Raw genomic sequence first — 12,868 nt, 5'->3', positions numbered from 1 at the left:
TAACACATCCTGATTGCATGTTTGGTCAATTTCAGACTGTAGAAGCTGATAAAATTCTTCAATTTCCTCATCTGTGGCTTTGGTGGTTGGGGCATAAGTTTGAATAACAGTCATATTAATGGATCTTCCTTGTAGGTGTATGGATATTATCCATCACTGATAGTACTGTACTTCAGGACAGATCTTGAAACATCCTTTGTGATGATGAATGCCACGCCATTCCTCTAAACTGTTATTCCCAGCATAGTAGATCACATGGTTGTTTGATTCAAAATGGCCCAAACCAGTCCATTTCAGCTCACTAATGCCTCTAGGATATCAATCTTTATGCGTTCATTTTATTTTTGACAACTTCCAATTTTCCTCGATTCATTCTTCATACATTCCATGTTCTGATTATTAATGGATGTTTGCCGTTGTTTCTCCTCAATTTGAGTGGTGCCACACCAGCAAATGGAGGTCTTGAAAGCTTTACCTTATCCATATGAGTAGGCTGATTTTACTCTGATAATGCAGTTCTTTCTCAGTCCTACTTTGAGAGCTTTCTATGCTACGTGACTCATCTACCTCCTCTGTATTGGACAATGTTTCTGGGCTATTCATAAAGTTGCTCAGTAATTTATCAGACAACGTTTCTCTGCTATTCGTAAGGTTTTCCCTGGCCAATTCTTTGAGAAGTGGATGGCCTCCTCCTTCTTCCTAGTCTGTCTCAGTCTGCAAGCCAGGCTGATACCTGTGCAACAGGTGCACCCCACTGGGTTTGAAACACCAGCGGCACAGCCTCAAGACTCCCAGCAACACATCACCACAGTAGGACAAACCGACAGACAAGTTTGCCTCCCTTAGCTGTTGGAAACCCCTCCAACCACCCTTACCTGGATCCCTGCGGCTAACTCCTCAATCTGTTCCAGTGGCCTTTGCCTTTTCTGTCCTCTCCCTGCTTCTTGCCTCGCTGCTTGTGGGGGGTGGCCCACAGAATCTTTCAATATTGCAATTTGTGGGTTGAATTTTTTCCTCAGTTCTTTCAGCTTGAGAAATCTCGTGAGTGTTCTTCCCTTTTGGTTTTTGAACTCCAGGTAGAAATGGACTCTACCCATTTCTGAATCAATTACTACACATTTCATTATAGTAATTGGCTTTGTCTGCTCGAGCTGCTCTTTCAAATCTTCTGCTCAGCTCTTTTATCTTGTCATTTCTTCCATTGCTTTAGCTACTCTCCATTCAAGGGCAAGTTCCAGAGTTTCTTCTGACATCTATTTTGGTCTTTTCTTGTCTTTTTAATGACCTCTTGCTTTGTTCATGGATGATGTTCTTGATGTCATTCCACAATTCTTCTGGTTTTTGGTCACTGGTGTTCAATGCATCAAATCTATTCTTTAGATGGTCTCTAAATTCAGGATCTAATTCAAGATCATATTTTGGCTCTCATGGACTTGTTTTAGTTGTCTGCAACTTCAAGTTGAAACTGCATTTGAGCAGTTGATGGTTTGTTCCACAATCAGTTCCTGGCCTTGCTTTGGCTGAAGATATTGAGCTTCAGCCAATATATGATGAACTACACATTATTATTAACTATATTATATTATGGTCACATTAAGTCTTTTATATAACAAGCACAGATTTCAGTAAGAACTTGTGTTGTTCCTGCAAATTATCTTCATTGAAGACTTTACAAAGTTCCTATACCCTCAATATATTGATAGCATGTAACTTCGTAGCTGTCACTAATCCTGTATTTCATCTGTCTATAAATCCTTATAAGTCAGTCAAAAAGTTTATTTAAATTGTATTTCTTAAATGTTACAAGTATAAGTGATAGTCACCATTATCATTAATAGCAATAATATAATTGTTACTAATACACTTTTCAGATAGGTTATTTGTAAAGAATCTTCAATATAAAACATAAATATACATTAACTTACATGTTTACTAGGAGAGGTAGATGATTCTAGTTCCTGTGAAAAAATCGTATCGTCAGTCAGTATACTGTGATCTGGAGTCCCCGGCTGCTCTTGAACTACAGGCTCAGACGGGATGTATTCCAGAGCAGGGCTGACCAATTCTTCTGGAATAGAGCTTTCACTGTTCAGATGGGAGTAGGAAGGTACTGGAGATTCCTCTTCACTGGCTATTTCTAGAATGGAAGGGCAAACAAACAAACAATCTTAGCCCATGAAAAATCCAACTATTACACTTTTTGTTTTTTTAGCATAATATCTAATTGGTTGCATTTAGGTAACAGTTTGTCATATTACTTAATCAATTACATTTACTAGAAAAAGTCTATAACCAAGAATTTTGGCTGAAACAAACAGGGAGAAGTAGCTGTAACATATAATCAGCAATGATAATGACTGATAATCTAAGTGTCTGTGAAGATATACAGCAATTACATCTCTCATATATTCTTTAGGAGAGGAAATTGCTCCAAATCACTTTGGGGGGAAAATAAAAACACGCAGCATTACTTGGAAAAGATTATAATATACATACTCTATGACCTAGCAATTCCACTTCTAGGTATACAACCTAAAGAAATTTTATATGTATTCAGCAAGAGTCATGCACGTGTTCATTGCTTTTGTTGTTGTCAGCTGCTGTTGAGTCCATTTCTGAATCATGGTGACCTTGTATGTGCAGAACAGAACTGTTCCATAAAGTTTTCAAGGCTGTGACCTTTCATAAAATGGATAAATTGTGCTATATTTGCACAATGGAATACTATGTAGCAATAAGAACAATTGAATTAGAGGTGTATATATCTAAATACCAAACAGAAAAAAAAAAGCAAGCCATAAAACAATACACATAGTATAATTCCAAAAGATAATATATGCAAAACTAAGTAACATATTGTTATGGTATCAAATACAAATGTAATAAAAATACAAAGTAATATACAAATATAGAATGATGGTTACCTTTGGAGAAAGCATTAGTGGAGGTATACACAAGGGTTTCAAACATCTTGGCAATATTCATAAGCTGAGTGATAGAAACCTGTTGTTCGGTGCCACTGAGTCAATTCCAATTCATAGTGACCTTAGGTGTTACAGAGTAGAACTGCTCCTTACGATTTTCTTGGCTGTAATCTTAACGTAAGCAGATCACCAGGACTTTTCCTCTGTGGTACCACTGTTGTTGTTGTTGTTATATGCCACTGAATCAGACCTGACTCACAGCGACCCCTCTTTGAGCTTCTGAAGCAGTATCACTACAGAAGTAGATTGCCCCATCTTCCTTCTGAGGAGAGGCTGGTGGGTTTGAACCATCAGCCTTAGGCACTACACTACCAGAATGGGTTCAAACCACCAACTTTTATGTTAGCAATCAAACACAAACTATTTGTGCCACCTGGGGACCTTTGATGGGCATTGGGTGATCATTTAATTATTTAAACTTAAATTCATGTTTTATATACTCTAGTATAAATGAGATACTTCATAATAAACCAATACAGTGAAAACTGTGGTTTGTGAATACTATTTAAAGATAAATGAAATTTCAGATTTAAAATATTTTAAAATTCATTTTCTTGTTGACAACATAAACATACAACAATTTAACAAGTCTGTAACATTTAGTGACACTGATTACACTGTGTTGTGCAATCCTTTTCATCCTCCTTTTCTGAGTTGTTCCTACCCCATTCACACAAATTCACTGACCCCTAAGGTTCCTATCTAATCTTTCGAGTTACTATTACTCAGTTTGATCCCACATAGACAGCTCCTATAAGAGCATAGTGCTCAAGGCAGACTTTTTTTTTTTAACTGGTTAAGGTACTATTGTTTGGTTTTAAGAAGACTTCAGGGTATATTTTTAATTAAAGATTATCTCAGGGCAACAGTAAGAAGTCTGTAGTCTGTGAGAATTTAAAATTCTGTCCTGCATTTCCCCCTTTTGATCGGGATTCTTCTACACAATCGTTGATCAAAATGTTCAGTACAGGCAATACCTGGGTTATGAACGTCTGACTTATAGACAACTCCTACTTGCCCTTTAATTGGTTCTGTCAAGGCTGACAAAATGAAATTGAAACAGACTTGAAGGTTTACAATTTGGAAGACTGGCACTTTCCTGGAACGAGAAAAATCACGGGTCGAGGTCCTGGAATGGGAAACTCGTAAGAGGTGTACTGAGATCTTTTAAAAACCTGATGCATGAGACTGTATTACTGGCAGAAATGTAGGAGAGACACGCATTTAAAGTGGTGAAGTCAGCTGCCATCTTTGGGCAGGGCACCAATATCTTTGAATGGAGAATTGCTGCTTTGAACTGTGCTCAAAATCCAAGGGTAAAAGACTTGGTTGCTAGGCAATGCATATACTGAGCTTCTTCTGTAATACAGAGATTTTTAGCAAGGTTTTCAACCCATAATTGTTCCTGTCTGGCTATTTTTCTGGTTCACTGTAACTTTAAATATTCAGGCCTGTTCTGATGATGCTTTCTTAGCCAGTGCTGAACCAGACAGAAAAGGTTGAAAGCCTTAACAAATTCTTAAAAATACAGACTGGATTTCTTTTGTAATGGGATCTGTCTGTAATGGTAGCCTGGCACCATCTAGTTCTTCTGGTCTCGTGGCAAAAAAGGTAATTGTTCATACGGGCAACTAGGCACTTATTCCATGTTCTCCTGTTACTGATCCTTTTTCTTCCTCTGTTGCTCCAGGAGAAAGGAGACCAATTGCTGTGGCTTGGATGGCTGCTTGCAAGCTTTTAAGATTCCAGGCGCTACATAGAAAACTAGGAGGTAGAACACTAAACATTTATTAGGCTAATTAACTGGGATACCCCATGTAACCATGATCCTAAATCTCTAAAGCAAGAAACCAAATTCCATGAGGTGTTTGATTGTACATAAGCAGCCTCAACAGTCACTATTTTTTTTTGGGTCATTGTTCTAAATAGTTTTCTTAGTTTTATCTGGTGAGGCTATAACAGAAATACCACAAGTAGGTGGCTTTAACAAACAAATTTATTTTCTCACAATTTAAGTGGTTAGAATACTGAATTCAATATGTAGGCTCTAGTGGAAGGCTTTCTCTCTGTGTTGGCTCTGAAGAAGGTGCTTGTCCTTTTTGAGTTTCTGTCCTGGACAATCTTTAAGCGGCTTGGCAACTCTCTTCACTCCCCTCCCCCAATATTTTTGCTCATTTGCGTGTTTAATCTCCTTTATATCTCAAAAAGAGATTGACTCAAGGAATCACTATATTAATTGTTACTCATTCACTTAATAACATGAATATTCCCAAATGCACAGGCATAGAGGTTAGGATTTATAACACATATTTTTTGGAGGACATAATTCAATCTATGACAATGTCTACCACACAACTTTTGCCAATTTAACTTTAGAGCTATAAAACTTATTGACAGCAATTAGAATAATCAATTGTGCAACCCTACCCTTAATCAATGTACTATTTCCATCACCATTAACCTCCCTTTCCCCTTCCCCCTCCCTCCCACCATGATAATCACTAATAAACTTTGTTAACTACACATTTGCCTTTTCTTGTCTTTTTTGTTAATTAGTGAGGTTATACAATATTTGTCCTTTCACCAAAGAGGACATTTAAATGGTCACTAAACGTACGAAAAGAAAGATGTTCAGCATCATTAGCCATAACAGAAATGCTAATCAAAACAGCAATAAGATACCATTTCCCTCCCACTAGGATGGCTAAGATTTAAAAAATCCCAGAAAATAAAAAATGCTAGTGAGAATGTAGGGAAATTGGAACTCTTATTGCTGGTGGGAACGCAAAATGGTACAGCTGTTGAGAAAAGTAATATGGCAGTTCCTCAAACAACTAAAAAACAAAACAATGATTCCATACCTAGCTATATAAACAAAAGACTTGAAAGCAGAGACTCAGAGACTACACCAGTGCTCACTGCAGTACTATTCACAACAGCCAAAAGGTTGAAACAAGTTAAATGTCCATCAACAGATGAATGGATAAACAAAATGTGGTCTATATACACAATGGACTACTATTCAGCTGGAAGACATTTTGCTGAGGAAGTAAGTTAGTAACAAAAGAACAGTATTATATGACCTCAGATCATTTTAGGAGCTCTGGTAGCATAGTGCCTAAGGCGCCTGACTGCTAACCAGAAGGCTGGCAGTTCAAACCTACCAGCCACTCCTCGGAAGGAAGATGGGGCAATCTACTTCCGGAGTGATACTGCCTCGGAAACCCAAGAAGGGGTTGCTATGAGTCGGGTCTGACTCGATGGCACACAACAACAACATATCATTTTTATTATGCTAATACTGCCTCGGAAACCCAAGGAGGGGTCGCTATGAGTCGGGGCGACTCGACGGCACATAACAACAACAACAACAACAACAATTATTACAATATATAGGTATTATGTTTAATTTTTAGAACAGGTATGTTCCAACACAGCTGCCTATAGATTGAGCTTTTATTAAAAAATATTTTTCTCAATGACTTTCACTAAGAAATAACAGATTTATTTACCTGTGAAAAAAAATCTGAAGGAATAAATTTGTTCAGGCAAAAAGAAGAGGTGAATTAAATCTATTGTGTTATTGATTTTATGTACCATGTGGCATATATGGTGCCAAAGAATGAAATGTTTGGTGATCTGCTTCCAAAGTCACAGACATGAGAACCCTAAGGAGTAAAGTTTCATTCTGAAACACAGGGGTGTCATGAGAAGGACACAACTCAATGACAGCTGGCTGGTTAGCTGTTGGTTGGCACGTGTTCTGGTTACCTAGTGCTGTTCTGACAGGAATATACCACAAATGGGATGGCCTTAACAAACAGGAGTTTATTCTTATAATTTGGAGGTTTTAAGTCCAAATTCAAGTGCCAGGCTCTACGGGCTGGGTGAAAGCTCCTCAACCTTGGAGTCCAGCTCTGCCTCCTGCTCCCGGCCCACTGGAGCTAGAGGCTTTTCTTCACTCAGACAGCCACTGGCTGCTGAGGCTGAGAAGCCCCAAGGTTGACAAGTAAAAAGGCACAGTCCCAATGTTACAAAACTACATGGCAGGCCATTAACTTAAGTCCATTGTAAGTCCCAAGGTCAGCAGAGCATAGCAGGCTGCTGAGCAATAACACGGCTACATGCAGGGTCCAAGTGTGCCATAGGCTGGAGACCATTCACAAGGCTTCTCCTTATACACAGGAAACAGACCACATTCCCTAAGGCAGCTACTCAACTGCTCCCAATAGATTCCACCATGGAGTTGATTACCAGTCTCATCATGGGGAATACTACATCCAGCTTCCCAGCCACTCAACCAGGCCTACCCAAGTTGACATACAAACATAATCATCACAGCATGTATAGCTATATAATGTATTACTTGGTTTTGCATGCGTTTAAATTTTTAATAAAATGAATCAAACTGCTTGGAGTCTTCCAGGATTTGTTTTGCAATTCTTGTATGTTGATTTGCATGTTGCTGTCAGGTTCCATGGAGCCGGTTCTGCCTCTTCGCTACCCCACGCACAAGAGAGGGAAACACAGCCCAGCTCTGTATCATGTTGAAAATTGTTGCTATGTTTGAGCTGTTATTTCATCTACTGACCCTCTACTTTACTAAGCACGATATCCTTCCCCAGGGACCAGTCCCTCTTGATAAGTTGTCCAAAGTATGTGAAACAAGGTCTTGCCATCTTCCCCCATAAAGGACCATTCAGGCTGTAGTTCTTCCAAGATAGATTTGTTTGTTCTCCTGGCAGTCCATGATATATTCAATATTCTTCACCAACACCATAATTCAAAGGCATCAATTCGTCTTTAGTCTTCTGTATTCACTGCCCAGCTGTCACATCCATTTGAGAACTGAAAATACCATGTTTTGGGTCAGGGGCACCTTAGACCTCAAAGTGACATCTCTGTTTATTTTTTTCTTTAAAGAGGTCTTTTGCAGCAGATTTGCCCCATACAACTTCATTTGATTTCCTCACAACTGCTTCGATGGGCAATAACTGTGAATCTAAGTAAAATGAAATCCTTGACAACTTTTATCTTTTCTCCACTTATTATGATGTTATTTATTGGTCCAGTTGTGAGGACTTTTGTTTTAGTGAAGGCTGTAGTCTTTGATCTTCATCAGTAAGTGCTTTGCTTTCAGTAAGCAAGGTTGTGTCATCTATCTACATATTGCAAGTAGTTAATGAGACTTCCTCAATTCTCATACTGTGTTCTTCATGGTCCAGCTTCTTGATTATTTGCTCAGAATACAAATTGAGTAAGTATGGTGAAAGGATACAACCCTGATGCACTTTTCCTGATTTCAAACCATGCAGCATCCCCTTGTTTTGTTCTGTTTGTATAGTTGTAATTTTTTTTTTTTTTTCATTTTCATTGAGCATAATTGCTTTGGTTACCTCTGTGCTGCTCTAACAGAAAATATACCATAAACAAGATGGCTTTAACAAACAGGAATTTACCCTCTTATAGTTTGGAGGCTTTAAGTCCGAGTTCAAAGTGCCAGGCTCTAGGGGCTGGGTGAAAGCCCCTCAACTTTGGGCGTCAGCTCTGCCTCCTGCTTCTGGCCTGCTGAAGCTGGAGGCTTTTCTTCACTCAGACAGCTGCTGGCTGTTGAGGCTGACAAGCCCAAGGTTAACAAGTAAAAAGGCACAGTCCTGATGTTGCCCAACAACACTGTAGGCCACTAATTCAAGTCCAAAAGAAGTCCCAAGATTGGCAGGGCATGGCAGGCTGTTGAACAATGACTTGGCTACATGCAGGGTTCAAGTACGCCAAAAGGCTGGAGACCGTTCCCAAAGCTGTTTCTTATATACAGGAAGCAGAGCACATCCCTAAGGCAGTTACTTTAGCTGCTCATAGTAGATTCCACCACAGAGCTGATGACCAGTCTCATCATGTGGAATACTATATCAACTACCCAACCAGCCACTCAACCAGGTCGAGCCAAGTTGACACACAACCTTAACTACCACAATCATATAAAATGTAAATATACCACAATGTATTTATATATTTTCCTACTGTTGAACATTGGGGTGGCTTTTCTTTTTCTTTTGGTATTCCAAATATTGCTGCTATGGATGGTGTACATACATCTCCTGGTATTTATATATAAGAGTTTCCCTACAGCAGTGGTTTATGGATTGAATTGTGCCCTTCAAAATATGTGCAGGAATGTTAACAGCTGCATCTGTAGATATAATGTAATGCAATGCAATCAACTCCCATAATGCAGTCTAATACAACGTGATCAATCAGTTCAGGTCATACAAGTATAGGGTGAATCCTAAACTTAATCACTTCTGAGTTATATAAAGAACAGCACAGACACAAACACACAGATGTCATGTGAGAACTGTCTACAAAGCAATGGACCAAGTAATATAAAAGGCTACAATGAGGAAAATATCAATACACTTATACTCTGATTTAGACTTTCAACTCCCAGAAGTGTGAGGAAATAAATGTCTGTTACTTGAAGCCACCTACTTGTGGTATTTGTGTTATAGCAACAATAGATAACTAAGACAAAACTTGGTACCAAGAAGTGGGTGCTGTTCTGACAAATACATAAAATGTAGATGTGGTTTTGCAAATGGGTAAAAGTTGGAGAAATTTTGATGCTCTTAGATTCCTTGAAGAAACTGCTGATAGATTTATGAATATTAATGGTAATTGTGATGAGAGCTCAGAAAGAAAATGAGAGCTAAGGGGAAAGCTGTTATTATAAACAGAATGTTGCTAGAAATATAGACATTAAATATGCTTTTTGTGAGCCTTTAAAAGGAAATGATAAACATGATACTGGACACTGGTGAAAAGATAATCCTTTTTATAAAGTGGCAAATAATTTGTCTGAATTATGTTAAAATGTTCTATGGAAAACAAAACTTGTAAGTGATGAACTTGGATATCAGGCTAAAGAGATTTCTAAGCAAGATCTTAAAGGGTCGGTCAGTGGAGTTTCTCCCTGGTTGTTACAGTAAAATGCTAGAGGAAAGAAACAGACTTAAAAATGAACTGTTCAAAATGAAACTAGAACTTAAAAATTTGAAAAATTGTGCTGTACAAACTAAGAAAGCTAAGTGTCCTGGAACTTTCACTAACAATTTGGCTACACAATCTTTTCCTAAAGAGATAAGGCCTGTGACAGGGGTATAATCAACTATCACAGCAGAAATCCTAAGAAAAGGAAAAAGATAAAATGAAGGAAAGTTGTATGCTTCCTGGAATTCTACAGGCAGGAAACAGGCCAATGGAGCTACTTGATTGTGAACATCTACTGTCCACCAAAAAAAAAAAAAAAAAAAACAAAGAAGAAACAGAGGGCAGGCACCATCCTGGGACCAATCTGGAGATCAGTATAACTATTGAAAGGAGCAAAGGTGGGCTGCCTCCTTAGCTTTCAAAGGGTGGTGTCAACAACAACTAGGTCTCAAAGCCTAGAGCCACTGCCACTTAGGTAGCAAAAGGTCTGGTTGCCAGTACCACCTTTTTTTTCCAGAGGGTGGGGGGTGCAGTTTGAGTGGACTAAGAGAATGAGACCACCATCTAAAACTGAGAAGGCTGGACTGTCATGTCTGAGTCAGGAGAACAGAGCCACTTGAGACTGGGGGGTGGGGTCACCACTCAGGTAAATCAGGAAATGGGGCTGCCCAAGGCTGAGGAAGCAGTGAGCCTAGAATGCAGGGCTAATTTCCATAGCCAAAAGGCTTCAGCCTAGAGTTTGGAGACTGTGGTTAATGCCCAGGGTCCAGATAGTGAGATCACTGTCCAGACGGTCCTGAAGAACACATATATACCTCACTGCCATCGAGTCGTAACAACCCCCACTGGGTTTCCAAGGCTGTAAATCTTTACAGAAGTAGATTGTTTCATCTTCCTCCCGTGAAGTGTCTGATGGGTTTGAATCACTGACCTAATGGTTAGCATACAAATGCTTTCCCACTATGCCACCAGAGCTCCTGTCTGAAGAACAGAGGATTATTTTCAAGCCTTGAGAGGTAATAATAAACCTTGTTGGGTTTTAGACTTCTTTGTTACCTGTATTTCTTCTTTCTCACCAATTTCTCCCATTTGTAATGGAAATGTCTACCCTGTGTCAGTTCCACCATTGTCCTTCAGAAGCACAAAACTTATATTCTAGGATTCATAGGTCCACTCCTGCCCCCCGAGCTGTCTCCCTGTGCACACACAGCCCTTCTATTCTCCCATGATTGTTTTCGACAAGGAGTGTATCTACCTAATGTAAACGTTCAGCTCATATGCTTGCCTTTTGTTCAGCTGGAAGCCACAGGAGTGGGTTCAATTCTAGACCCGAAGGGCAGCTAGGGGCCACAGACTCAGTGATTCCATCAGGCTCTATCAAACCAGCAAACCCGGTCCTTTTTTTTTTTTTTTTCTCCAAATGATTTTGAGTTTTGTTCCACATTGTTCTCCCATTCTATCCAGGAACTCCTACATAGATCCCCCTCCAAGTGACTGACAGTGGTAGCCAGGTACCATCTAGTTCTTCTGGTCTCATGGTCATATAGGCTGAGGATCGCATGGTGTACCAGTCACTTGGGCTAACTGTTTCCATGAGTCTTTGGTTTTTTTCATTCTTTGCTCTGGATGAGTAGAGACCCATCATTGCATCTAAATGGCCACTTGCAAGCTTTTGAGAGCCCAGTCGCTACTTGCCAAAGTAGGATGTAGAAAAATGTTTTGTGTAGTATGTTATGCCAATTGAGCTTGATGTCCCTTGCAACTATGGTCCCGAGCCCACAGGTCCAACTACTCACTCTTTTTGGGTAGCTGGCTGTGGCCAAGAAGTGACTACAAACTTTTCCCTTGTCAGCTCTATCGTATACCTGGACATTCTTATAGAACACACAAATATACCTGTAGAAACATTGTCTGCCAACTCTATACATGGTCTTGGCACACACAGACACACCCACACACCCACTGCATAGACATACGTAATAGTCCACTCTGGCCACCCATCTATCTGCCCGTATGTCAATGTTTGTCTTCACTGATAATGCAGTACTGTATATGCAAAAGGGTTCACCTTTGTTGTTTGTACCTCCCATGCACCTATGTCTTCCTCTTCCTTAATGCCACCATGTTGATCACTCACATTTGGTACAAAGCCCTTCTCTTCACCAAAATCAATACTTGTCTCTACCTATATAACAGTGTTCCCTCCCTCCCTCCTTCCCACCCCTGGTAACCAACAAAGAAAATTTCCTTCCATATAGAAACCTTTCCTTGACTTTTTACAATAACAGACTAATACAATATTTGTCCTTCTGTGATTGACTTGTTTCACTCAGCATAATGTCTTCCAGGTTCATCCATGTTATGTGGTGTTTTGCCAGTTCTACATTATTCTTTAGGGTTGCATAGTATTCCATTCTATGTATGTATCACAGTTTGGTTATCCATTCTTTTGTTGATGGGTACCTAGGTTGTTTCCATCTTTTGGCTATTGTAAATAATGCTGCAATGAATATAGGTATGCATGTATCTGTTCTTGTCCTGGCTCTTACTTCTTCAGGATATATACCTAAGTAACAGACTGGCTGGGTCAAATGGATGGTATTTCTAACTCCAACTTTTTAAGGAATCACCACACTGCTTTCCACGGTGGTTCTATCATTTTACAGTCCCACCAGCAGTGTATGAGAGTCCCAATCTCTCCACATCCTGGCCAGCATTTGTTATTTTCAGTCTTACTGTACTTTGTTACTAGTAAAAAAAAAAAACAAAAAACCACCTCACTGCCATCGAGTCAGATCTGACTCACAGCAACCCCTCCTTGGGTTTCTGAGGCAGTTATCACTATGGAAGTAGATTGTCCAATCTTCCTTCCAAGGAGTGGCTGGCGGGTTTGAACC

The 12,868-nt window shown here is 39.5% G+C and overlaps 1 protein-coding gene across 1 annotated transcript in view; it reads right to left on the bottom strand.

Moving 5' to 3' along the window:
• Positions 1-12,868, bottom strand: part of CEP350 (centrosomal protein 350) — a 187,644-nt gene that overhangs the window by 52,830 nt on the left and 121,946 nt on the right. The window contains exon 29 of the mRNA XM_007937637.1: positions 1,926-2,137. Within this exon, the coding sequence (XP_007935828.1) occupies positions 1,926-2,137 (212 nt within the window). The remainder of the gene's footprint in view (positions 1-1,925; positions 2,138-12,868) is intronic.

This window comes from Orycteropus afer, unplaced genomic scaffold (genome assembly GCF_000298275.1).
Source record: "Orycteropus afer afer isolate SDZICR_OR568_19922 unplaced genomic scaffold, OryAfe1.0 scaffold00043, whole genome shotgun sequence".
NCBI lineage: Eukaryota > Metazoa > Chordata > Mammalia > Tubulidentata > Orycteropodidae > Orycteropus > Orycteropus afer.
Note: the sequence above shows the minus strand (reverse complement) of the source record. Positions and strands in the feature narration are given on the sequence as shown.